The sequence below is a fragment of the Nyctereutes procyonoides genome, unplaced genomic scaffold (genome assembly GCF_905146905.1).
Source record: "Nyctereutes procyonoides isolate TBG_1078 unplaced genomic scaffold, NYPRO_anot_genome, whole genome shotgun sequence".
In the NCBI taxonomy this organism is placed as follows: domain Eukaryota; kingdom Metazoa; phylum Chordata; class Mammalia; order Carnivora; family Canidae; genus Nyctereutes; species Nyctereutes procyonoides.
In genome coordinates, this window is record NW_026575044.1 from 33,873,849 (window position 1) to 33,900,867 (window position 27,019).

Below are 27,019 nucleotides of genomic sequence, written 5' to 3' on the forward strand. Positions count from 1 at the left end.
TGTGCATTGTTTTGTGACCCATGCAGATATGCTGGAAGGAAGTGGGTCCCTGGTCACAAAAGACACAGAAAATGCAGTAGCTCATGAAAATGGAGACACTGTATGTAAGGCTCACAAAAACTAGGGAGGGCAGCTTTCCCTTACCTTCAGAATGCTCCCGGTGCTCCCTAGGACACTGACATCTTCTTGATCAGGATAGGAACGTGCACATGTAAATGATCACATGCAATTTCAGGATAAAGGGAGTCATGATAGGAGCTCTTTGTAGTGGCCCAGGATTTCAAAACCCTAAAGATCCAGATGTAGTTGCTGTATGAGTGACCATTGCCTTTTTTTTTTTAAGAAATTTAATTCTTATGTAATTTGTGGGAGTTAGTGTCAATATTTCTGTAGCTGAGGTCCCCAGACCTTCCATGACACAGAAGGCACGTTCAGTGGAATTTAGGTGCCTGAGATGAGGTAAGAACCTACCCACAGTCCTATGAGTTGGGACTTGGTTTGGGGAATGGGAACTCTGAGGGTTGATGACTTAGTTTCTCCTCACATTGCCTCACCACACTACATGTTAAACTGCAATAGGTTTGAGCCACCTATACCTCTGTACCAATGCAGGGAACCTCATACTTCCCCGGCGTTAGTCCATGGTCTTAGCCTGCCTAATAACTCTGTTTAGCCACTAAGACTCATCTCAAGACATCCTCCCTTGGAATCCCATCTGGATCAAGTATCTCTGCTTTATGATCCACAGCATTCCATGTCTACTTTGTTTTGAGCTTTTGTGTCCAGTCCTGCTTCCAACCTTAAATTCTGGGAGGGCAGGGATCCTATTCGTTTTTTATTTCTGTACTTAGGACGTCACACGCCTGAGAAGTGCTCATAGAAAGTTCATGCATTGGGCCCTCTTCCCAAACCTCTTAATTTTTATAAGTCTGTCTGCAGGGTTGATTGACACCCATGACAACTTGAATTTCATTCTTTGAAATCCCTGATGTCTTCAGGAAATGACGATAACATTCATAAATGCTAGCACTCATTACATACTTGATCTGTGTCAGGCTCTGTGCTCTGCCCTCAGCTTACATTTCTCCTATAATCTTCCCAACAACCCTGTGCCATAGACACTGCTGTTACTCCAGTGTTCGAACCCAGGTCTATGTGACTTGAGAGGCTAAACTCCTAATGCACTTGCTGGTGGTCATATGACCAATTTTGCATATGGTGTTGCTGACTTGTAGCACGCAGGTGTGACTGATAGGACCAGTGAGGCTGGGCACTTAGCCATGGTTTATTAGAAGACCTCAGGTAATCAGGCTTTAGAAAAGGCAAAGAGTAAGACTTAGTTAACAGGTTAGGCATGGCTTGCAAAACTGAGCACATTTTAGTATTAACAAAGTTAGAATCTGGAGAAGCAATCTGAATAGCCAGGTTATTACAGAAAAAAAAATAATAAATTCAGGTATACAATCTGGGTGACAGAAGCTAAAATTTTAAATCCAGTCTAGATGCCTAGACAGAGGGGGAGGGTACAGATATAAGAAAGTCCCTTGAGACCAAAAGAGTCACATCCCCCAGTCAAGGAATCTTTGCTTGAGCCAGAGGGTCTGTCTCCATGCACTTCCGGCCCATCTCAGAAGCCAGCCCTTGTGTGGGCAACCAACCCAGGCCCTCTGACTCAAGCAGAGAGTGAAATTTTATAATTTAACCATGGTGTGTTTGATTCTTTTAAATGATTGTTTTATAAAATCTTCCTGCTAAGCAAACTGACAGATGGCTGAATCTGGACACAGCTGTGGAGACCACTTTCAACATTTTTATTGTTGGCTGAGGCACACTCTGCTATGTTCTCAAGTTATTCGGCCACTTACACCCACCTGCAAATACTAGTATATTTTGCTACTGATTTCACAAGAGGAAAGTTTCACTAGGAATCGGATTAATACATTGTCATTGCCTTTGTGCAAGCTGTTCTCAAAATACCACCAGGTGACACATGTCGATAGGCTACCAGAACCATATTCTCAACTGGCCAGGGCCCATTCATTCCCCATTGGACACAAAATATTTTTATCATGCGCATGATTTGCACACAACCTTTTATTTGCTATTCCTGTCACTTTGTGTGAATGAACAAAATATTTTATGTAATTCATTTTAATATTCATTCTTGAGTAATCATAAGTTTACTGTATTTAGTTTTAGAGGAATAGAAAGTTATCAATATCCCAGTAATGACAGTGATAAAGATTTTGACCACCAACTGTGTGTTAACACTTTGCCAGGGGAAAAACAAAAGCAAAGATGCTAAGTGGTATTTGCCAAAGTTCTGCCAGCTGGCCAAATCCACCAACTGCCTTTTTTTTTTTTTTTTTTTTTTTTATAAATAAAGTTGTATTAGAATACAACCATGTGGGATGCCCGGGTGGCTCAGTGGTTAAGCATCTGCCTTTGGCTCAGGGTGTGATCCCAGTCCGGGGATCGAGTCCCATGTTGGGCTCCCTGCATGGAGCCTGCTTCTCCTTCTGCCTGTGTCTCTGCCTCTCTCTCTCTCTCTCTCTCTCTCTCTCTCTCTGTGTGTGTCTCTCATGAATAAATAAATAAAATCTTTTAAGAAAAAAGGATATAACCGTGCACCTTGTCCATTGTTTATGTGTTACCTGTGGCTATTTTTACACTGCAGTAGCAGCAGCGGAGTTGAGACCTTATAACAGAGATTATATGGCCCAAAGATACTAAAATGTTTACTATCTGGCCCTTACCAAAAAAACATTCGCTAACCCCCTTAGAGTTTAGAGAATATGGAGCCTTCATTAGCATTTGGTCCAGAGCTTGAATGCTCTTTAGATTAGCCCAGGAACTTTATGGAACCTGCCCAAGGTCCCACGCAGTTGGATAGGGTGAAGTCAGGATTTGAATCAAGGCATTCTGATTTCAGACTCTGTCTTTTGCAGTCACCATAGTATGCTCCCTTTATATGTACATTTATCTTAAACAGTGATTAGTTCTCCTTAGGAAATTTCAAAACCATGTGTCTGAAAGTGGAGAAGGATTTTTGATGCTCTGTCACCATATTCTGAACCAAATCTTGTCATTTCTTTATTCCCTATTTTTAGGTCTCCTCTAAGACAGAATACTAGGTCAGGCCAACAGAATGACTTTGATCTTGTCTGGATGGTGACATTCATATTTTTAGGTAGAAGAAGTTGGAGCTTGGGGTGGGAACATGGCCTGAAGGTGCATTTAGAAAGTATACTTGTGTCTCCCAGCCAGACGTACTTAAACGGGCTAAGAAGTATGTTCATCTCTATCGTGCTATAACTGAATTACATGGACAAGATGGGAAATGACAAACATCAGTATAAAAATTAAATGTCAGCTTTCAGGAGGAACATCATCTTTCTGAAGCCCTGTTGCTCTGCTCCATCCTGCAGGCCTGCACAGCCACATCCTTACTTCCCCCAGCAGCTTACATCTTCCTCTTCCATATTTTTGTTACATATTGTTTATATTTGCATGACATCAAGTCTCATCATTTCTGAATGCATTCTTTTAAAAGATGGTAGACTAAGAGCTCTATGGGCAACTCCATCTGCGACCCAAGAGACTCTCCAGAAAGTATTTATTCAATCAAATCTAATGGAACCGTCTTCACAACATTTTTCCAAGAGCATATGCCATATTTTTACAATAGGAAGGAAGTTGTGATAAAATTCCAACAACGCCAGTTTCTGTGGCGGGACCACCATTTTGCACCAGCGAGTGAAACTTCAGCTCATTCAAAATTCTGAAGACAGAATTCGGAGAGAATTTTGGAAGAAGCTGTGACAGGGCAGCGTTAACAGTAAACCATGGAGGCAGGAACAATGGATGTGTTCCCTCCTCGGGGGGGGGGGGGCCTGGCTCCATCCCTCCTGGGACCAGGCAGACTGGCCTTCTAGTGAGATTACCGTGTATAGGACAGCAGAGAATAGAGGTCCTTCAGCTGTCCCTGAGTTATTTTATCTTTGTTAGGTTTGTGATTCAAACCAGAAGAGCTTTTAGCAAATCTTTTGTTTAGGGGGGCTTTCATAATCCTTGGAATCTACTTGGTCTCCACATCATTTCGCCCGGGAAGTTACCATCACAACTATATTTCGCTGGGGGAGGAAAATCAGCTCCTATCGTCATTTACATAAAGCTCACAAGGGTATTTGACTTACGTGTCAGCAGTTGTATGGTAATGTGTTGACACCTTATCACTATTTTATTCAATTATTTTAATGCCAGGAGCTATAGAGGGTGAGATAATAATGTTCTCCTCCTCCACCTTCCATTCCTTTTTGTGTCTGTCTGAAGAGTTTCTTGCCTGTGCCACCGTCAGCTTTTTTCCAGATAACTTTTTTTTTTCCCTTCAGAATTTTGTCCATTGACTTTCATGTTAGTATTTTTACTTCTCTCAGTTACTCAGTCCCGAAACATTAAAAATGTTTCCCTTATCTATATGGGAATTTTAAAGTTCCTTGCCTCTGCTGCTATAAAGGGAAAGTTTTCCACTTGTACCAGCCCTTGCCCAGGAGATAGGGAAGCTGGCTGCTGTGTTCTTCACTCCTCCCCCCAGTGGAGGCTGATAAAGGACCGTGACCTTTCGGTGCCTCCCTTCCTGCAGGGGCCTGCCTGTTGTTGGTTGGACGGAAATGAAGAATCCTAATTCTGCCCAAAAATCTGTGAGGCACGTTTTAACCAACCATGCACAGACCGGAGTACCAGACCCCAGTGCCTCGTTAGCTTAGCATAACCACCCGGAACTCCTCTCCTGGACCAGGAACCCTTCCCGCTTCCCACCTCGGTGAACTGCCCTGTGCATTTCTTCATTGGCCCATGGCAACAAGATGCAGCTTTTATGTTTAATTCGCTTGCCCTGGTGGTCTCTGTTTTATCCTTCCACGCTGCTTACCTGAGTCTGCAACCTTGGACGAATCATTAACCTCTCTGACCTGCAGTAACCAAGGGGATAGAATAACACCTACTTTGGAAGGATTTGTGGTGGGAGTATGTGAGGTACCACTTGAGAAAGCACCCAGTGTCATTCCTGCCAGGTGAGAGTTGGTTTCCTTCTTTCACTCAGAGCTGGAAATGGCATCTGGCACCCTGTAGGCTCTCCTTTAAATACTTGTGAGATAGTAAACGAGTATTTTCGTCACTCTCTAAAACAGATTCAATTACACTATTCTATAGATGCTATCAGCAAGGTAGCTTTCTGAATTTTTTTTCTTTTTTTAGCTTTCTGAAATTTTTACCTAGGTCCCAGAATTTCTATCTATACTGATGCAGCATTTTAATGTATTTAAACATAACCAAATGCCTTAGGTTAGATTCGTGGTATCTTTACTGAACCAATTATAAATTACTGCAAGTCAGTGGAATTTAACAAGAAAAGCCAAAACCAGAGTGTTAGCTGCTAACTAACTTTTTACTGACTCTCCCATAATTGTATCACCCTTAAGACATTTTAACTCATAGATGGACCAGAAAGAGGTTTTAGTTGCCTGCAATGTGAATATTCTTAAAACCATAATTCCATGCCTCCTTCTAATCGTTGTTGCCAAATAACATATGTTCTAAATATTTTAAAACAAGATTTTCCTTGGCCTTCCTTTGAAAATTAGACCTCTTTAGGAAGTTAGCATTGCAAATAAAGGTTGACAATCATAAGAGATTTTCAGATCTACTTTTTCTCTAGAGAGTTTTAGGAACCAAATAAAGGTTTCTTCTTGGCTTGTTTCTTTGTAATCTTCAGGAGACCATGAACCGAATGACCTTGAAAGTGTTTTCAGTCTCTGTAATTGTCTTTATAATTCTCATCCTACATGTTGTAATTTGTGTGTTTAAGTAAAGTATTATGGGATTGTAAAGATGTATAATTTAGGAGGTTTGCATAGAGTGACCCCTTATCAAAAGGCTTAAAATTGGACCCTCAGATCAGGACTTCTGCCACACAACACAGATGGATATGGACAGAAAACCAGCCCCTGTGACCTGAAGACACTTCTGCCTACTTCCTAGCATTGTCAGGTTTTTTTATATCCCATGTTTGTAATAGAAGAAACCATCACAGAGAAATGTTAAGCCACATTTAACCCAGTTCCTAACTTTCCATAAATCAGTGGTTTTCTGCCTCTTTTTTTGCTATCTGCACAACTGAGGAATATGACATATTTCCATCATTATGGGGGACTCACCAGAGCAATGAATCTCAGTGATGAGACGGGGGTCTTTCCGTCCCTCCCCATTGTGAATTACTGCTATGGATATAATGTGATCCAAGGCACATTTCTTAAATTGGTTGCTCTTTTGAACATCTGGCATGAATATCATTGCTCAGGCTTTTTTCGACACATTTTTTAATGAGCACTTTCTACGGGCTTGCCATTTTGCTGGTGGAAAGGATGGAACAGGACTACAGACCTTTGAAGGCTTCTCCCACTCTCTAGTTCTTAAGGTGTAGGAAAAGGCTATCAAAAGAAAGATAAAAAAACTATAAATTAATATGCTGCTCTATATATCCCTCTAAGTGAAGCAGGCGAGGTGGAGATGCTGTCCTTGCCTGGAGGAGACAGCTGCAATTGGCTACGACAACTTATATTAGAATTTAAGCTCTATTTTGCCACATCTTCCCATTTTCAGGTGAACTATCCCTATATCTAAGTGTTGGCAATTTATTAGAAAATTTTTATGACACTGCTAGCCAGTCAAAATGCATTCACCTTTGTAACTTTTGGGTATAGAGGGAGCGTATAAGAAATCAGGGAGCACAGGTTCTTTCCAGGTAAGGAATAGCACAAGCAAAGTCCGCATGCCCCTTTTGTCAACAGTTAAGCCAAGGAAATTTCTCTGTATTCTTATACAGAATTATCATGTAATACACTGAGTATCAAGGAGTTTGTCACCAGGGAAAAGACAGTCCTTAAACATTAGATTCCATTACTTAATTTCATGTAAGTCCGACTTCTAACAAAACATTCTACACTTTCAGCATAAAAATATTTATTGACTATTATCAGTATACTTACAATCTGTTTTTCCCTTTCTTCTATATAAAGCTTCAGTAAGTGTCAGAAGGCACAGTTATTCACGGTTTATCCCACTTTATTATGCTTGGTAGTTATGCAGTTAAACATGACCTGGAAAAATATGCTTCTGGTGTGTAAGCATTCGGAATTCTCTAAATAAGTCCCTGTTTTTATTTTGTATGACATTTTAGCATCTCAAAGGCCTTCACATCTGTTATATCGTATGTCTTCAAGATAGTCTATAAATTGCTCATAAATTCTATAAAATTTAAAATGGAGCACAATTGTGCACGATTGAGATGTTTTCACTCAGGTTTTGTTTGGATAATCTGAAATACTCGATCCTAGTAAGAGAAAGCAGCATTCTCATGTCTTTGCTCATGCTGTTGGTAATCCCAGAAAGGTCCTTTCTCCCTAGCACATGGATTGTTCAAGGTTCAAATCTAACACAGGTTTTCTCCTCAGAGCATTTTATACTTTACAGCATACCACGTTTACATCCCAGGCTGGCTTGTCCTGCTCTGTGTACCGGCCTCACCTCGAAGTCCCCTTGTACACTCTTGAGAGAAGGGGCTTCTCCTCAGTCCCTTCAGCAGTTAAGTTAGCTGAATCTCTTGGTAAAGGAATTGTTTCCAGGACAGTGGTCAGGATGAGAGTGTCTTTTTTTTTTTTTTTTTTTTTTTTGAGAGTGTCTTAACAAGCAGAAAGTTACATTGTAGATGGACGTTTTGAAGTCAGACACACCGGGTTTCGATTTCCATCCTAATCACAGTCTAGATGGGTGACCTTGGGCGAGTTACTCGAGCTCTCAGGAGTCTGGTTCTTCACCTAAAAAGATGATAATGAAACATTCTCCACAGGTTTATTAGAAAGTATCAATGAGAGGCACCGGGGTGGCTCAGTCGGTTAAGCGCCTGCCATCTCAGGTCATGATCCACGGGTCCTGGGATTGACCCGAGTTCAGCTCGCTGTTCAATGGGGAGTCTGCTTCTCCCCCTGTCCCTCCCCCTGCTCGTGCTCTCTCTCTCTCTCTCTCATCTCTCTCAAATAAAATAAATAAAAATCTTTAATTAAAAAAAAAAAAAAGAAAGAAAGAAAGCAGATCCCTGGGTGGCTCAGTGGTTTAGCACCTGCCTTCAGCCCAGGGTGCGATCCTGGAGTACTGGGATCAAGTCCCATATCAGGCTCCCTGCATGGAGCCTGCTTCTCCCTCTGCCTATGTCTCTGCTTCTCTCTGTGTGTCTCTCATGAATAAATAAATAAACCCTTTAAAAAAATAAAAATAATAAAAAAGAAAGTATTAGTGAAAAGACACTTCTCAAGAGGCTGGTATAGTACCTGGTACCTCGAAGGTCTGAATGCCAGTGACTTTTTTCCCCTTGGTCTTGGTCTCGTGGGTTACTATAATCATCCCTCACGTCTGGGCCCTCCACATTCATCTGTCTAGTCCGTTACTCTTTAACTCCAGGCCTTGTGGCTTGGACTTGACTCACTTTCCTGGGTGGCTGCCAAAGAGCTAAGCTTTAAAGTTACTCTAACCTGCTTGGAATCCAAACCTGTCTCTGAGTCTTAGTAGATTTGGGATAAGGGACTTAGTTACTTGGTTTATTTGAGACTCAGTATCTCAACTTGTACAAAGGGATAATAAAACTTAATAAGTGCTGATCGGAGGATTAAAGGCACAAATACATGTAAAGCACCTCCACCAATGCCAGTACGTGGTGAGTATTCAAATGTTGAGTAAATTGAAACTACTATAGAGATATTCCAAATGGCACTTAAGCTGGTTTTAGATAAAATGGTGAAGCCTGGACTCTGAAGAGTCCCAGAAAATCTACACTCCCTGTAAATATCAACATTAAATTAGAGAATTTTGTATCATCAGAATTTGGGGATTTGAAAACTACAAAGTATCCAAACCTAAAATTTTGATGCATTTCCACATTATAGTCAGCTTCTTTATTTCTATCTCACTTTAGCATCTGGCTGATGTTAAAGCTGAAAATAGTTCTGAGGGCCCGGCCTGTGCCAAGAGCATCCTTCACAAGTTTGACTCTACCTATCTGAAAGTGGACAAGCTATTTTTCTAGGATATTCCCATTGGGCTGTATTGGAGGGGAAACCACTCCTCCTTGCCGTGTGCCATGGGGCCAGAGACTGGCAAACTTCCTCTGTGAAAAGCCTAATTGTAAGGCTTTGTAGACTACATGTAGTTTGTGTGGCATATTCTTCGTTCCTATTGTTGTTTTAAATAATCCTTTACAAATGTAAAAGCCGTTCTTTGAGAAAAATAGGATATGGGTCCCAAGAGACTCACAGACCATAGTTTGCCAACTCCAGACCCCTGAAGGGAGGGAGGAATAGAGATTGGCTTTGAAACCTTGGTGAACTCAAGCCCTACTTTAAGGAAAAGGAAAACACATCTGTGTCATTTTTTTTTTTTTAATATTAAAGACATTGTAGGAAAAGAAAAGGTCTTCCTTGACCTGCCTGGGGTCCCTGGCTGGATCTGAAAATTAAACTAACAAAGACAGATGAACAGGGGAAAAACATACACATCTTATTAAACATTTACATGTCCATGGGAGCCTCACAAGAGAATGAAGACCCAAAGAAGTGTCCACAGTGGGAAGCTTTTATGCCTTTTAGACAAAGAAATAAGAAACTTCTAAGAATTGTCAAGACCAAAGGTTTGGGCAAGAACTAGTAAATGCTGGAGAAGTAATTAGGGATGTAAAGGTTAGTTTAACAAGGCTTGTTGGTACAGATTTCGTGGCCCCTAAGTCCCTGTCTCAGATGTTAACGATGTGTTTTCTTCTCCCACTACAAGGAGGGGACCTTTCACATGGGAGTTTTATGACCTGTTTCAAGGAAGAAGGGCAAGGGTGAGGGGAGTTAGAGTGGCTTTCCTCCTCTGCTGTTTGTTTTTAATTCCTTCAGCTTGAGATACCTAATACGCTAAGACACTCCAAGTTAGGGTAGTAGGTTCCCAACTCCACATTAAGTTAGTACCTTTCTTTCTATGGTACAACTCCATCTTCTAGGCATTTTAGTCATTTTATAGTGGGGCCTCATCTCACTGCTGTTTTCCATTGGAAACTGATGAGAAACATAGGAAAGCAGATGGAGCACAGACTGTAGAAATGAAAAGCACAGAAGAAAGAGCTGTGTGAAAGAAATATTTAATCATAACATGAAAAACTCATGGTGGCAACTTTTCCATTATGTTAAATTTCACTCATTTCTATGCATTCTGGGTATGTGTTTAAAAACAAAGGTTGTAATTTCCATCTTTATGCCCATCTACCATGGGTTTTTGATTTTGTCTTTTGCAGGATTATGACTTGAGCCAGCTCCAGCAGCCTGATACCGTGGAACCTGATGCCATCAAGCCTGTAGGAATCCGACGATTGGATGAGAGACCCATCCACGCTGAACCCCAGTACCCGGTCCGATCTGCAGCCCCACACCCTGGGGACATCGGGGACTTCATTAATGAGGTGAAAAGACTAGTTCCCTCTCTTTATAAGGATGTTTACTTTATGCTAATGGTTTGCTGTACATAGACCACAAATTGCTTGGAATACAGTGATATCATTGGTGAAAACACCCTTGATTTTCTTGAGCTTATTTTCATGTTAAAGCTAATGTGGCAAAATAAATAAATAAATAAATAAATAAAATAAAGCTAATGTGGCTCCAATAGCAAGAACAGATATAATTGGTTTGATGGGCCAAAAAACAGACCTATCAATTAATTAATATTCTGTATTTGTAAATGACATTCATATACATTATCAGTATTAGTCATACTATCTCCAAAAGGCTTTTTTCCCCAGATTACAGTAATAAATAGACGAACAATATTATAGTGCATTCTGATTTCATTTATTAGCACTGATGAATGTAATAATAGTTCATTTTCATTTTCCTCACACTGTATACTTTGAATCCCACAAATGTTGAGAATTCAGTGCCTGCCCACCGACTAGAGAGTTCCATCAAATGAGATTAGTAGGAAGAGGAGCTAAATTAAATATTATGTAAGTGATTTAAATACTTGTCTAGTTGAGGAGTTTTAAGAGCTTCTGTAAGAGGCAGCTAATTCTCTGTTGAATATAACAGATATGATTTTCACTGTCAAAATTATTATGGCATTCTTTTATTTCATTACTGACCACGAGTTCTGCTACATTTAATACTTACATTTTGAAGTAAAATGATTTGTGCTGCTTCTTTTTATCATGCCTGTAGTTTTACTGCAATCCTCCTTTTGAATTTGTAGTGTTAAGCATAAGAGAGCAATACATACTGATGTTGACTGTGACTATATGGCAGGACTCGCATTCTCTGGCCATGTCCTACCACTCAGTGTCTCTAAGATCAGAATAAGTTTCAATGCATTACAAGGTGGGATACTTCTTTCTACATCACCTTCCATCATATGCTGATAAGACTCTAATTTCCTGGGGTTCCTTGGAGTCATATATTCTATATACATAATCAATCTACTTTAGGTGTTTTTTTTGTTTTTTTATAATAAATTTATTTTTTATTGGTGTTCAATTTACCAATATACAGAATAACACCCAGTGTTCATCCCGTCAAGTGCCCCCCTCAGTGCCCGTCACCCATTCACCCCCACCCCCCACCCTCCTCCCCTTCCACCACCCCTAGTTCGTTTCTGAGAGTTAGGAGTCTTTATGTTCTGTCTCCCTTTCTGATATTTCCCACACATTTCTTCTCCCTTCCCTTATATTCCGTTTCACTATTATTTATATTCCCCAAATGAATGAGAACATATAATGTTTGTCCTTCTCCGATTGACTTACTTCACTCAGCATAATACCCTCCAGTTCCATCCACGTTGAAGCAAATGGTGGGTATTTGTCGTTTCTAATGGCTGAGTAATATTCCATTGTATACATAAACCACAGCTTCTTTATCCATTCATCTTTCGATGGGCACTGAGGCTCCTTCCACAGTTTGGCTATTGTGGACAATGCTGCTAGAAACATCGGGGTGCAGGTGTCCCGGCATTTCATTGCATCTGTATCTTTGGGGTAAATCCCCAACAGTGCAATTGCTGGGTCATAGGGCAGGTCTATTTTTAACTCTTTGAGGAACCTCCACACAGTTTTCCAGAGTGGCTGCACCAGGTCACATTCCCACCAACAGTGTAAGAGGGTTCCCTTTTCTCCGCATCCTCTCCAACATTTGTTGTTTCCTGCCTTGTTAATTTTCCCCATTCTCACTGGTGTGAGGTGGTATCTCATTGTGGTTTTGATTTGTATTTCCCTGATGGCAAGTGATGCAGAGCATTATCTCATGTGCGTGTTGGCCATGTCTATGTCTTCCTCTGTGAGATTTCTCTTCATGTCATTTGCCCATTTCATGATTGGATTGTTTGTTTCTTTGCTGTTGAGTTTAATAAGTTCTTTATAGATCTTGGAAACTAGCCCTTTATCTGATACGTCATTTGCAAATATCTTCTCCCATTCTGTAGGTTGTCTTTGAGTTTTGTTGACTGTATCCTTTGCTGTGCAAAAGCTTCTTATCTTGATGAAGTCCCAATAGTTCATTTTTGCTTTTTTTTCCTTTTGCCTTCGTGGATGTATCTTGCAAGAAGTTACTGTGGCTGAGTTCAAAAAGGGTGTTGCCTGTGTTCTCCTCTAGGATTTTGATGGAATCTTGTCTCACATTTAGATCTTTAATCCATTTTGAGTTTATCTTAGTGTATGGTGAGAGAGAGTAGTCTAGGTTTTTAGATGCAGTTATGGTTTGTAAAAAAAAAAAAAATCTTTTGAAACAAGCTTCAAGTATTTATCTCCCTTTACGATGCTTCATTACTCTCTATTCCTGAGATGCATGCTGGTTTCTGAACATACACATTCACTTCTGTTAAACAGGTAATAGGTTAATTTGTTTTAGTCATGATTTGAAAGCAGATGGAAGGCCAAACAACAGAGTGCCAATAACTCCTTTATCTACAAAAATATGCCCTGACTTTACCAGTTATATGTATAATGACCTGGTTAGGGGATTTGCAGGAATTTATATCTATGACTAGATTTTTCTCAATATTTAAGAGTGCCTGATAATTTAACTTCTCATTTCACATTTGTTGTCATGAGAAATTGTTCAGTTATTCTTGTGGTTGGATTTCGAGATATAATGAATCATTTGAATGGTGATGCAGGAGCTGGACTTTCTTAAAGCAAGAATTTTAGCTTCAGTGTAATTCAACAGATACTTAACTGAATGTTCCTGCTTGTTCCCTGAAGTGTCTGTATTCCATGGGATTCCATTCCACCTACAGCATTATTCTTTTCTCAGTGACAAGGTTCAAGCATTGAATGTCATGTATAAGATTGTAGTCCTAATCTGACTCCTGCCCTCTTCCCCTATGACATTTCCTTCCATTGATGCAGCCCCACTGAACTATTTGCAGTTCCTCAAAAGTATCCAGTTTTGACTGTAATGTAACTGCTGCAAAGCTTCTTAACCATCAGTGAAACACCCACTTAGCCTTCAGATTTGCCTCAAACATCGCCTTCTCTGTGAGGCCTTCTTTGATCCCCCTGGGAAAGGTTAACAAGATACTTCCTGCATGATAGCCCTGGCCATGGAAGTGTGACTGTCAATGTTTCTCTCTCCTATGTGAGCATGGACCTTCTCTCCAGCATGCGGACAATTTCTTGTTCATCTTTGAGTAACCTCAGCATCTAGTATGTGATCTAGCTCTCAGATGTTGTTGCCTTAAGGAATCCAAGTACTGTGGCAGGTGTATAAGGCATCATCAAACAATGAGCATCACCTACCTTGCAGTTGATTAGGATTCATCAGGGCCCAAGTCTGGGGCCTTTATTCTACTGGAGCTGATAAATAAAGAAAATGAGGATATTGGTTGGTTCTAAGTTGTGGTTTTAGTGTATGCTGTGTGTTTGTGTGTGCACACTCATCTTTTCTACAGAGACTGGATTTTCTTCAGTAGGTAGAGAAGCGTATCTAATTAATAAGATTCAGTTACCCAGCACCTCCAATGCCACAGGAGAAAGAGTTACAGTCACAATTTCCATTTGCAATTTCCTTTTCCTAGAACAGTACTCAGCCTAAAAAGTACACAGCCTAAAAAGTAGCTTGAGACCATAATGAACATGTTTCAATACTTAAACGAAAAACTTGCTGCCAAACGACTGACTTGCAAATTAACTTCTAGAATGCAGTCAGTTCATAATTTGGGGATTGTCTGCATTTGCTAAAAATGGCTCATTTTGAAATGATCTGGAGCTTGGTTTAGGATCATTCATTCAGCAAATAACTATTGAACATCTCCTGTGTGTACATATTTGAACTAGTAATATGTAGAAAGAAAATAAATTAGATCTGGATTCTCTTTTTGTGTACTCCCTGCCTTGCTGCAAGCACAGTCTTTGTACCAGGTAAACATTCTGGTATCCAAAGCCTACCTTTGCGAGACATGGGAGGCCCATTACATGTAATCCTTCCTTGGCTTTACAGTTTCATTTCAGTGTCCTTCCCCTGCCCCCTACCCCACCCCAAATTTGCATCTTACAGACCAAGGAGAGGGAATCTACTTGTACCTCCTGGGCTCAGCTTGTGATTCCATGTCAGCACCTGTTCCCATGCTATCCTTTCTGCATAGTTTCCCCTTCCCTCTTTTTCTAGATGTTAGTTCCTTCATTTTTACCAACCTGAAAAAGGTCAAGCACACAGAGTTTAGAGTAAACACCATCCAGTGGCATCCCATCGTACCCAGGACTCACCTTCCTTCATAACCCCTATCCCAGGGTTCCCTTCTGGCTTCAGAGGAAGAGGTGCACGTCCTGGGGGGCAGTGTGGGGAGCATTGCTTTGGCAAGTGCATGAATGGACCAAAGCATCACATTTGGAAATGTTTCTCCAGATGAAGAATGTAATTGTAAGATAGCAAAATATGGACGAGATGGAAGACCAAACATTCACGCTAGAAATTCCCTACCTTTGGACATAGGAAGAAAGTCTACAGAGGTTAATAGTGTCACAGAAGAAACTAAAATGAGGGTCTAGGGATGAGATGGTCAGGTGTATGGAACAATTCAGGGGATTGAAACTGTCAAAAGGCCTAAATCAGGTAACATTCAAAAACACCATATAGATTCTTCCATCTAAGGTGCCCATGAAGACTTCCTTAATATCTTTCTATAACTGGACAGATAAAAATAAATACAAATAAAGTTTTAAAACAGTTGAGGGCACCTAGAAAGAATTCAAGCATATTTTACAAGTACATGTAAAATGCAAACAGATTTCTTTATCCCCAGGTCTTATTTGATTTAGCACAGTACCGACTGTTCCAAAGGAAGAATAGTATGGTGTAATTATAATTGGAGTGTTTTTGTAATGTAAGGAATAAGTAACCTCATGAGAACATTTTTCTAGTTTGTTTATTTAAATAATCAATGCATGTTGCCTTGAATATCAAAAATATGACATATTTCTACCCTGGTAGATAGAGTAAAACAAATCATACATTTTAAATTTCAACTACAGAATTTCATTCTATTTTGAGGTTTTTAAGTATGACCTTCAGAGGGTGAAATGTTGAAACAAATTCATTTAATCTCAGCCTGACTGTAGATATTAGCATACCTCCAATAATTTCACTAATCTTACATATTTTTTTATCTCAGAAATATAAAAACCAAGGACATATTTCTGTTAAAAGATCAACTTTTGACTGGTATTTAAAAACTTAGGGAAAGTGCTTCTAAAATAACTTGCACAAAACTGCTAACGCTTAGAACTTTTGCCTTTTTTTCTCATATCAAATAAATTTATTTATCCTCTTTAAAATAAAATATCTCTGTCTGCTTCTTAGAGTAGTTGGGCATTTGTTTGAGTTCAAATCCAGCTGCCTCACCTAATAGTTCTGTTACCTTGTACAAAGTCAAGGTCTTTGGATTTAACCTCTTGGATTTCCAAGTTTTCGTATGTATGTATAAAATGAGGATAATAATAAAATCCTCTCTTAAGATTTCTGTAAGAACTAAATGATATAATCCACATAAGTATAGTGCCCATCACATAATAAAATCTCGTAATTATTATCAGTATCATATAGTTATTAGTACAAGTTACTTTTCAGAAAGAACACCTAATTGTAAATATAACAAAATCCTCTCCCTCCAAAAAATTTGCTTTAAGTAAAATGAAGTTCTCAGAAAGGTACCTAGCAATGTTGGCGTCAAGTCACAGAATTCTCCTGTAATATGAATCTGGACTTTTATGTCCACATATATTTTAAACTTAAATCCTAGCTTCTTCTAAAAGTAGCATATATAAATATGAATAAGGTGATGAGGTGAAAACCTGTAAGCCCAAGACAGCAGTACCAAGGCATACCTTCTAAGATGCCTGCTGGATGTCAGGCACTGTGGTAAACAGCAGGATATGAAATGAATATAAACATCCTTGGCAGAAAAGCATGTCACAATCTAGTGTAACCAAAACATGGCAATAAAAGTAAAAGGGACCATGGGAATAACCCACAGTCATGATTGGGGGGAAAATTCTTGCAGTGGAAGTGACATGTTTAATGGGCTTTAAATGATGGATGGATGGATGGATGGATGGATGGATGGATGGATGGATATCAGTCAAATGAAAAATTATGAATGGGGAAGTTTCAAACAAAGGAAATCACATTTTAGCAGGAAAGGAATGTGCAAATAACATAGGGTACACAAAAACATGACATTTTTAGATTTGGGGGGATTTTGGTGAATAATTTAGCTGTGGTTACTGGAGTTGAGAACAGCTAAGGTGGAAAAGGTGCATGAACAGTCCACGTTCACTGAATGCTCTGCTAAAGAGTTTTAACTTACTCCTGTAGTTACCCAAACGTCAGGCATTTGAGTAACCCCTTCTAGTTTTTTTCCATGTCCACACACCTCTTCTATTCACTTAAACTTTTACTTTTTTTAAGATTTTATTTATTTATTTATTTGGGAGAAAGAGCACATGTGCACAAGTGGCAGGGAGAGGCAGAGAGAGAGAGAAGCAGACTTTTCACTGAGCAGAGAGCCCAATGTGGGGCTCAATCCCAGGCCCCCGGGATCATGACCTGAGCTGAAGGCAGCACTGAACCAGCTGAGCCACCCAGGCACCCTCACTTAAACCTTTAATCAATTTTTAATTTAATTTTTTAATAAAGGTAATTTTCTTAAAGTGCTCATGCACCAATAAAAATCATCTTGCACACCCCCAGTGGAACCCCCTCCCTTATTTGGGGAACATTGCAAAAGGTGACAGAGAGCAATCAGAGTTTTACTTGGGTGAGCAACTTCAAATAATGTCTGAGAGAAGAACCACTAGTAGTTTGTAGGAAAGAAGCAGGAATAGTACCGGTGACCAGGAGACCAGTTAGAGAGGCTTTTGCTGTGGTCCAGGCAGGATATAAAGAGGGCCTGAACTGACGCAAGTGGCATTGAGCTAAGAGAAGACAGACTGTAAGGGAATCAATAGGCCCTCTTTCCTCTTATATCCCTCATGTGTTCCCTCACTGAAGAATGTGGGTTTTTATAGCTCCTATAAAAGCATATCTTTATCCATAAAGCATAGGATCAGAAGTCTATAAATACAAGCTCAGCAAGAATTCAGCCAGGGCCACAGGCTTTTTCATTTTACAGACACCTCAAACTATAGAAAATAGTTCAGATTCATCCAGAGTTCAAGATCTGCCCCTCCAGGAACGGCGAAACGGGCACATACTCTTCTAGATGTAGTCAAACTCAGGTGGAAAAAGAGAAACACATGCAGTCAGTTTGTGGATTTGACAACAGTACATTACACTTCATGTGAAATGGTGTCCACACCTAAGAATAAAGGAATCCCATAAGGGAGGAGCAGATGGGTACGTGGCCCACCGGATTTCTTCCGCATATTCACTCTGGTTGTGTGCCTGTCATTTTCACTCTCCTAGAACTTGACTGTGATCTTTTTAGAATTACCAAAATAGTACCCAGAATTTATATAATACCTCTTCCATAAGAGTCGTCTTTTATTCTCAGATAAAAATCGGTGCTATTCTGAGTGGAGGGGACTTAGGATACTTAACTTTCAGCCTAGAAAGGTGACTTGCGTAAGAATTCTTGAAAAGTTCAGGGACTTTTTTTTTGCTCTTTTATAATCATTAAAACATGAGACAGTGCGCAGTGTTCTGGTATAGCAGACTGATCTCTAATGGACTGCATGTCCTTAACCTCCAGAGGCAGGGAGAGGGAAGGGAGGGAAGCAACAAATTCAAAAATGACCAGGAAAGGGACACCTGGGTGGCTCAGCAGTTGAGCAGCTGCCTTCAGCTCAGGTCATGATCCCTGGGTCCTGTAATCAAGTCCCGTGTCAGATTTCCCACAGGGAGCCTGCTTCTCCCTCTGCCTATGTCTCTGCCTCTCTCTGTGTGTCTCTCATGAATAAATAAATAGATTCTTTTTTTTTTTTAAATGACAAGGATGATCCAAAAACCAGGGCAGGAACCAAAAGCAATATAGAAGAAATGGATATATTTTAGAATCTCCATCATGAGTACTGAACTAGATTACCATTAGTGTTATGCTTATTCTAAGGCCTTGAATTAGGTGGCTTAAACATGCAATGAAGGGCCTGAAGCCCTTTTACACATCACTAAAGACCAGAGAGCTTCCCTCGTTCATCCCTATGTCATAGTAAACACAGGCCATTGCTTCCTCTCCACTGAATCCAGACACACTCGATGCCCTGCCACTGAATCTTTAGAACTAATTTGTCTTAACTTTTTCATATTTCCAGTTCGGTGCTGACCCCATAAAGACTGGGTAGGGCTCTGCATGTATGTCTATTTAAATTTTGAATTATGATACAAACAGACGACCTGAATGAACATAGTGACCTTGGCCGTTGTCTCTGTTCTTTGCATAGAAAACAGTCTTACTTACGGTCATACTGAAAACTTAATACAACTGCGCCCTGCTTTTCAAACATTTGCTTTCTGCCAATTCCTTTCTGTGGAAGGCCAACATCAGTACCTGTTTTCACTAACCGAAAGAAATCCAAAGAGGAGTTTCGCTTTTATGAAAAACGGTGAAAAGTGAAACATAGAGTACAGCGTTGTTTTGTGGGGAGCTGTTAGAGAGGCAGCATGCACCCCAGTTAGCGAGAGCACCCCTCCCCTCCCAGCTCCTTCCCCGGAACTACCCTCAGCTCCATGACTTTGAACTGTCTGCGAGCATCTCTGCTGCATCTCCATTTATCGTGTGCATCTGTCAGCAACATGTGTCCTAAGGCACCGGGAGAGGCTAAGAGGCATTATTTTTTAGGTCTGGGAATGCTCAGAAAATGTCCTATATAATTGAATGGTGATTGGTTCTTTGCATTCTGCTGTTGCAGCTTTTGGAAGGTTTCATCTTCGTCATCGCTGTACTTTTGGATAGCCAGGAAACCTGCATTTATCTTCAGATACTTGTTTCTCCTTATCGAGATTTTCTTTGTTTTCTTGATTTCCCCTCCGATCTTTCTGGGTCCAGTTCTTGTGTGGACCCAAGTTAGACTGTGCTAAATTAAAGAATCACCAGTTGCTTACATTTGCAGTTGCTAGATTTTATAGGGAAAAGGCAAAAGGGAGCGTGCTAACATTTGAATATAACCTCCATGAGGACAGGTCCTGGATCTAGCTTCTTCATAGCTGTGTCCCCACCACCACCAAGCAGAATACATAATAATATACATACTCAATCAATATGTCTTGAATTGAGTAAACAAACACAAACAAAAAGAATGAAGGTGCATTGCTTGACTTTTACCGGCTAAGGCTACAGTAACAGACAACTCCCAGGTATTGTTGGCTTATAATAACAAAGGTTTACGTCTTGTCCAAATTCTGTGTTCACTGTGGGCCAGCAGTGGCTGGGTCTTCATGTCTTCTGTCTTTCAGGATCCAAGCAGGAGAAAAACTCTCAGGTGGGGTAGGCCATTCTTCTGGGAGAGGGGGCCAGAAGGACCTGGTGGAAACCCATCAGACAGAGGTCTTACAGAGTCTGCTCTACATTGCCACTTATGTTGTGTTGGCCAAAGCCAGCCCATAGCCAAGTCTGAAAGTGGGTTTAGGGAGTAAACTTTGGCTGCAGAGAGGTACTTGTGGTAGTGTGGGCATGTGATCCACCTACAAGGAAAGGATAATGAATCATTGAGGACAGTAACATGGTCTACCACAGAAAGGAATTATGACTTCTGAGAAATTGTAATTTGTGATTTTTCAGTCTTAGCAAAATTGCCTGGTAGCTTATTCTATAAATATGATAAATAAAATCCTTTCTAAAATTATTGATGTTTTATACATTGAAATCATTTTCTGAAGACGTGCCTGATTTTATTTTACACTGGCTTTTCTGGGTTATACACGTAGTGCAACCACACATGAGGAAATGTGGTGTTTAATTAAATGGTTAGGATGGTTGGTAAGAGACTTTTTGGGATGGTTTGAAAACTGGTAGTGTGTGCTTTTCTCTCTTGTTTTCGATGGAAGTCAAGCTGCTGCCATTTCGTTTCATAAAATATTATGTCTTCACATTTACTTTTCTTTTTTCAAGCTCCAAAGCAAAAAAAAAAAAAAAAAAAGTTCACCTTTATGCAGATGCGTTGCCAGACTTCAAGATCTTTCCTCCTCAGCTTCAAGTAGCTGGCCATTCATGTCTACCACCTATCAAGCACATTTCTCCAATTAACTCCCTTCCCATTGTATGTCTTGGCCTCACTGAGCTAGACTCCTTAGGGTTCTTTCCTGCAGAAGAAAGACATGGTAGTTTTTGTCTAACTTTCAAACATGGTGATAACCCTAGTTTCTGTAGGTTGAAAATGTTGTGGTCTGCAGGTGGAAATGAATAAACAAGTGTTTGATCCCATGGAACCCCTAGGATCTGCCTGTGGTTTGCAAATTATAACCCTCTCTACATTCTTTCTTTGTCTTTCCAAATTGTAGGGCCTTAAAGCTGCTGACAATGATCCCACAGCTCCACCATATGACTCCCTCTTAGTCTTTGACTACGAAGGCAGTGGCTCTACCGCTGGGTCCTTGAGCTCCCTTAATTCTTCAAGTAGTGGTGGCGAGCAGGACTATGACTACCTGAACGACTGGGGGCCACGGTTCAAGAAACTTGCTGACATGTATGGTGGAGGTGATGACTGAACTTCAGGGTGAACTTGGTTTTTTGGACAAGTACAAACAATTTCAACTGATATTCCCAAAAAGCATTCAGAAGCTAGGCTTTAACTTTGTAGTCTACTAGCACAGTGCTTGCTGGAGGCTTTGGCATAGGCTGCAAACCAATTTGGGCTCAGAGGGAATATCAGTGATCCAATACTGTTTGGAAAAACACTGAGCTCAGTTACACTTGAATTTTACAGTACAGAAGCACTGGGATTTTATGTGCCTTTTTGTACCTTTTTCAGATTGGAATTAGTTTTATGTTTAAGGCTTTAATGGTACTGATTTCTGAAACGATAAGTAAAAGACAAAATATTTTGTGGTGGGAGCAGTAAGTTAAACCATGATATGCTTCAATACGCTTTTGTTACATTGCATTTGCTTTTATTAAAACACAGAATTAAACAAACAAAAAAACAAAAACTCATGGAGCGATTTTATTACCTTGGGGGATGAGACCATGAGATTGGAAAATGTACATTACTTCTAGTTTTAGACTTTAGTTTTTTTTTTTTTTCACTAAAATCTTAAAACTTACGCAGCTGGTTGCAAATAAAGGGAGTTTTCATATCACCAATTTGTAGCAAAATTGAATTTTTTCATAAACTAGAATGTTAGATACATTTTGGTCTTAATCCATGTACACTTTTTTTATTTACTGTATTTTTTCCACTTCACTGTAAAAATGGTATGTGTACATAATGTTTTATTGGCATAGTCTATGGAGAAGTGCAGAAACTTCAGAACATGTGTATGTATTATTTGGACTATGGATTCAGGTTTTTTGCATGTTTATATCTTTCGTTATGGATAAAGTATTTACAAAACAAAGTGACATTTGATTCAATTGTTGAGCTGTAGTTAGAATACTCAATTTTTAATTTTTTAATTTTTTTTATTTTTTATTTTCTTTTTTGTTTGGGGAGGGAGAAAAGTTCTTAGCACAAATGTTTTACATAATTTGTACCAAAAAAAAAAAAAAAAGGAAAGAAAAGAAAGGGGTGGCCTGATACTGGAGGCACTACTAAGTGTGTGTTTTTAAAAAAAAAATGAAAAAAAAAAACAAGCTTTTAAACGGGAGAGACTTCTGACAGCAGCTTTGCCTCTGTATTGTGTACCAGAATATAAATGATACACCTCTGACCCCAGCGTTCTGAATAAAATGCTAATTTTGGATCTGGTGACTGGTTTGAACTTTTTCTTTTCTACTTGAGCTACTTTACATGTTGCGAAAATCCCAAGTATTGACGTTTTGTTGAGAACAACAGTTTTACAAAAGTATGTATTTGTTCTTGCACTCCTCACCGTCGAAACCCTTAGCATGGCAGCCGTGTCCAGTGAGCAACAGAGAATCACCGCAGATCTAACCATCACAGAAGAAAAACATCAGGAGGAGATGATGCTGATGGTGGTATACAAATGACGTTTGTAATGTCAGTGAACTTTGTATACTTCTTAATATCACTTATGCTCTCATTCCTTTCTGCTCAAGCTTATGATTACACTGACACTAATGGGCTTTTCCCATTAAAGCATCAGGACATGGAAAACCTTGGTAAAAAGTTATAGGACTGGCCCTGAAAAATGCACTGGGCACCTAGTATCTTGGGGAATTCACTGAAGCCATTTTCTGTATTTAGTGAACTATCCTCTGGTACTTCTGTTTCTTGACTTCTTTTCTGGCTTCATTGAGGTATAATTGATAAATAAAATTTATATTTAGATCCACACCACGATGATTTGATATATGTATACATTGTAAAATGATTTCCACTATCAAGTTAATTAATCTATCACCTGACATAGTTACTTTTATGTGTGTGTGTGTATGTGTGTGTGATCAGAACACTTAAGGTCGACTCTTAGCAAATGTTGAGTTTACAGAACAATAGTAGCTCTAGATAGAGACTCACAGAGAACAAAAAAAGGAAGTGATCTTACTAAATCTTGTAAAATTATCAATGCATCCTACTATGATTCCTAAGTGAATTTTAAGAGACCAAAGTTTCACTATTCTCTGTTTGCTTTGTGATTATTATGACACTGTATTTTCTTATACTGCACAGTTTGAAAAACATTTATACAATATACCTCCTCTAAGTAGCTCTGTGTCTTTTTGCTTAACATAAAGGTTATTTTATATTAGGGAAATTCACTTTTCTATTGATTCACTCTGTAAGCAATACTTTCTTGTTACTTTTCTAATCATTAAATGCCCAGGTTAAAAAAAAAAATGCCCAGGTTGCCTCTGGGAATTTCGGTAATGAAACTTACTAAATTCGCTAATTGGAATAGTCTGTTTAAAAATGTATTCTTAGTCTGTGCCACTGTGCTGCTATATATCCAAATGAATGAAGAACTATTTTTTTAAATTCAAACACAGAACTTAAATTTGCATCTTTTAGGTAAACACTCTCCCAACTATTTACTTATTGTTGACATACAGTCATAGGTCATATCTAATATATATAAACCTTAATCATTAATAATAAGCATTCTATACATGCACAATCAGTAAATATAAACAGTATTTTTAAAAAGTTCCCCTTTCTGCTAGAAGTAATACATGCCTCTATTTCCTTTCTGAAAACACTTTTCAAAACAAACCAAAGGGAAACCAATAAAAAGTGGAAGCTCTGCCCCTACCTTGCTACACAGAAGTAACTTTTTTTTTTCAGAAGTAACTTTTATCAGCTCTTTATTGTGTAATTTCTAGTCTTTTCCAATATTTTATACACACATTCCATTAAGATTCTATTTTGTTTGGTTTTCATGAAAGTGGGATCGTATGTTACATATTTCCTGTAACTTGCCTTTTTCACTAAGCCATGTGCCTTGGAAATTTTACCATATTAGTATACATACATACCTATATCAGTCTTACCACTTGCTATACAGTGTTCCTTAATATGGACATACGGTTAACTTAGCCATTTCCTAAGTAATTTGTTGTTTCCAAGTTTTTTTTACTACTGAAAACAATGCTACAACTAACATTCTTTGACATATCTCTTTGCATGGGGTATTTCTCTAAATGAGACCCTTGCAGATGGAATTGCTGGATTAAAAAATGTGGAGAGAAATTAATTAAATATGGCCGACATTTTAAGTATTTTAATGTTATTTCAAATTGACTTTTAGCTAAAAGTAGATGAGATTTTCTAAAAGCCAGCAACTTCTTCCTTTGGCAAAAGGAGTTTTTGCAGCTCAAAATAGTAACCACAAAATGTAAGACAATCTAGCCAAGGCCTTATTCCTTTTCTTTGGAAGGTAGTCTTTGAGTTAGGCAACAGTACGAGTTTCAAGTACTTTGAAATGACTGTCACTGTGTGATGTAATAAAACCTTGAAAACTGTATTTGTGAAAGTGGTTTATGAATCTCATCCAGAAACATGTTTCCCTAGGTAGTTCCTAGTGATTTGGATCTCTTCAGCAACATTCCTGCATCCCTCCCCCTGAAAAAAAAAATGTGTACAAAGTGCTAAAATCTTTGTGCAATGGTTTTTTTCCATGATAAAATATGTACATTTTACATTTTAATGCAGCACAGTCAAGTTGTCCTAATACAGACTAAACCAATTGACACTCCATCAACACTGTGTACGAAAACCTATAGATCTTCATCCTCAACAATCGTGGACATTATGCATTTTGAAAATTCTACCAATATGATGAGCCGCAAGAGGTAGCTTAGGCTAATTATGAGTTGCCTGATTACTAATGAGAAATAATGGTGGTTTTTTTCCTTATGTATATTAGCTATTTGTGCTTCTTTAAACTGCCTATTTTCATTTCCCTATTAAATACTTGGCTTTTCCAATTAATTACTAAGAACTTGTTGTATGTGTTCTTTTTTCCTGGTCTTCTGCTAGTCTTGTAAATTTGTCTATGGTGTTTTTACCTACTGAAATTTTTGTTTTACGTCATTTATTCTCAGTATTTTCAACGGTAGATTTTTGAGAAGGTCTTCCTGCCTCTAAATTATAGTTATTATCCTACATTTTCTGGTTTTTTGTTGTTTTGCATTTGACTTTTTAATTCACCTAGAAATTCCTTTGTATGAGGTAGAAATCTAATATTTTAAAAAAATTCTAGATACGTATCTATTTTCTAAACATCACTTGTTAAAAAAATCTGACCTTAACCCAATCATGTGAAATAACGCATTCATCATACACACAATTCCCATCTAAGTGTATGTTTGTTTCTAGATCATTTATTGTTTGTGTTCCATTGATCTATAATTCCCACACAATACTAAACTCTTATTCTAGAATATCACCATTCTTTTCTTCTAAAATTTTTCTATATTCTTTTCCCACATTGTCTTTTGTGCCTAAATTTTATTTTATTTATTTTTAAATTTATTTATTCATGAGAGACACACAGAGAGGCAGAGACAGACACAGGCAGAGAGACAGCAGACACCCCCCCCCCCCCATGGAGAGCCTGATGAGGGACTCTATCCCAGAACTCCTGGACCATAGCCTGAGCCAAAGGCAGACACTCAACCACTGACCCATCCGGGTCCTGCCCCTTGTGCATAAATTTTAGAAACACCAAGTTCCGTAACAAATTTTATTGGAAATGTTATTAAGTTATGAAAAGTTAGTAGTCATGTATTATCCCATCCAATATTATATGAATCTCTCACTTTTCAGATCACATTTATACTTTCATAGGTTTTCTTTAAACATTTTCTTATACTGTTTTATGATTTTAATTGCTATAGTGAGTGGAATCTACATTTCACAGCATTGTCTTGAATAACTTTTTTACTGTGGTATTGGAAATTTATCCACTTTTGTGTATTTATCTTCTTTTTGTCTTATTTTACTTCTATATTAGTTCTAATTGCTTTTTGGTGATTCTCTTAGATTTTCCTGACAGATTATCATGCTGCAAATCATGACAGTCTGTTTTCTCTAAGATTAATACTCAATTCATTTTCTGTATAGTTAACAGTAGTGATCATAAGAATTTTGTTGTTTCTCACTATTAGAGGAAGGTTTTGTATATTTTGTCATTATATATAATGCCTACAATAGATAAAAATATATTTCATGGTACAACTGGATTATTTTGAGATTTTATGAATATACGTGTTGAATTTTATAAAAATTTTCTTCATCTACAGATATTATATTAACCTATTAATAATAGTGAAATATGCCATCAATTTTCTAATATTGAATGAAATTCTTTTAGAATAAACCCTGCTTGGGGTGGCCCTGGTGGCGCAGCGGTTTAGCGCCGCCTGCAGCCCAGGGTGTGATCCTGGAGACCCGGGATCAAGTCCCACATCAGGCTCCTTGCGTGGAGCCTGCTTCTCCATCTGCCTGTGTCTCTGCCTCTCTCTCTCTCTGTGTCTCTCATGAATAAATAAATAAAATTTTAAAAAAAAAAGAATAAACCCTGCTTGGTCATAATATTCCTTTTGTAAATTTTTTTAAAAAATTTTAACTCCAGTATAGTTAACATACAGTGTTTTATTAGTTTCAGGTGTACAATATAGTGATTCAACAATTCTATACATTACCCAGTGTTCATCATGATAAGTGTCCTCTTAATCCCCTTTACTTATTTACCCATCTCCCTACCTCCCTCCCCTCTGGTAACTACTAGTTTGTTCTCTATTGTTAAGAGTCTGTTTCTTGGTTTGTCTCTTCTTTGTTTATTTGTTTTCCTTAATTCTATATATGAGTGAAAACATATGGTATTGGTCTTTCCTTGAC

At 38.7% G+C, this 27,019-nt stretch overlaps 1 protein-coding gene across 2 annotated transcripts in view; it reads left to right on the forward strand.

The window, feature by feature from the left end:
- Positions 1 to 22,939, forward strand: part of CDH2 (cadherin 2) — a 214,773-nt gene extending 191,834 nt beyond the window's left edge. The window contains exons 15-16 of one of the 2 annotated variants that reach the window (XM_055323451.1): positions 10,382 to 10,546; positions 21,060 to 22,939. In XM_055323451.1, the coding sequence (XP_055179426.1) occupies positions 10,382 to 10,546; positions 21,060 to 21,266 (372 nt within the window). In that variant the 3' untranslated portion in view covers positions 21,267 to 22,939. The remainder of the gene's footprint in view (positions 1 to 10,381; positions 10,547 to 21,059) is intronic. The other variant, XM_055323453.1, reaches the window with a different exon arrangement.
- Positions 22,940 to 27,019: the final 4,080 nt, after the last annotated feature.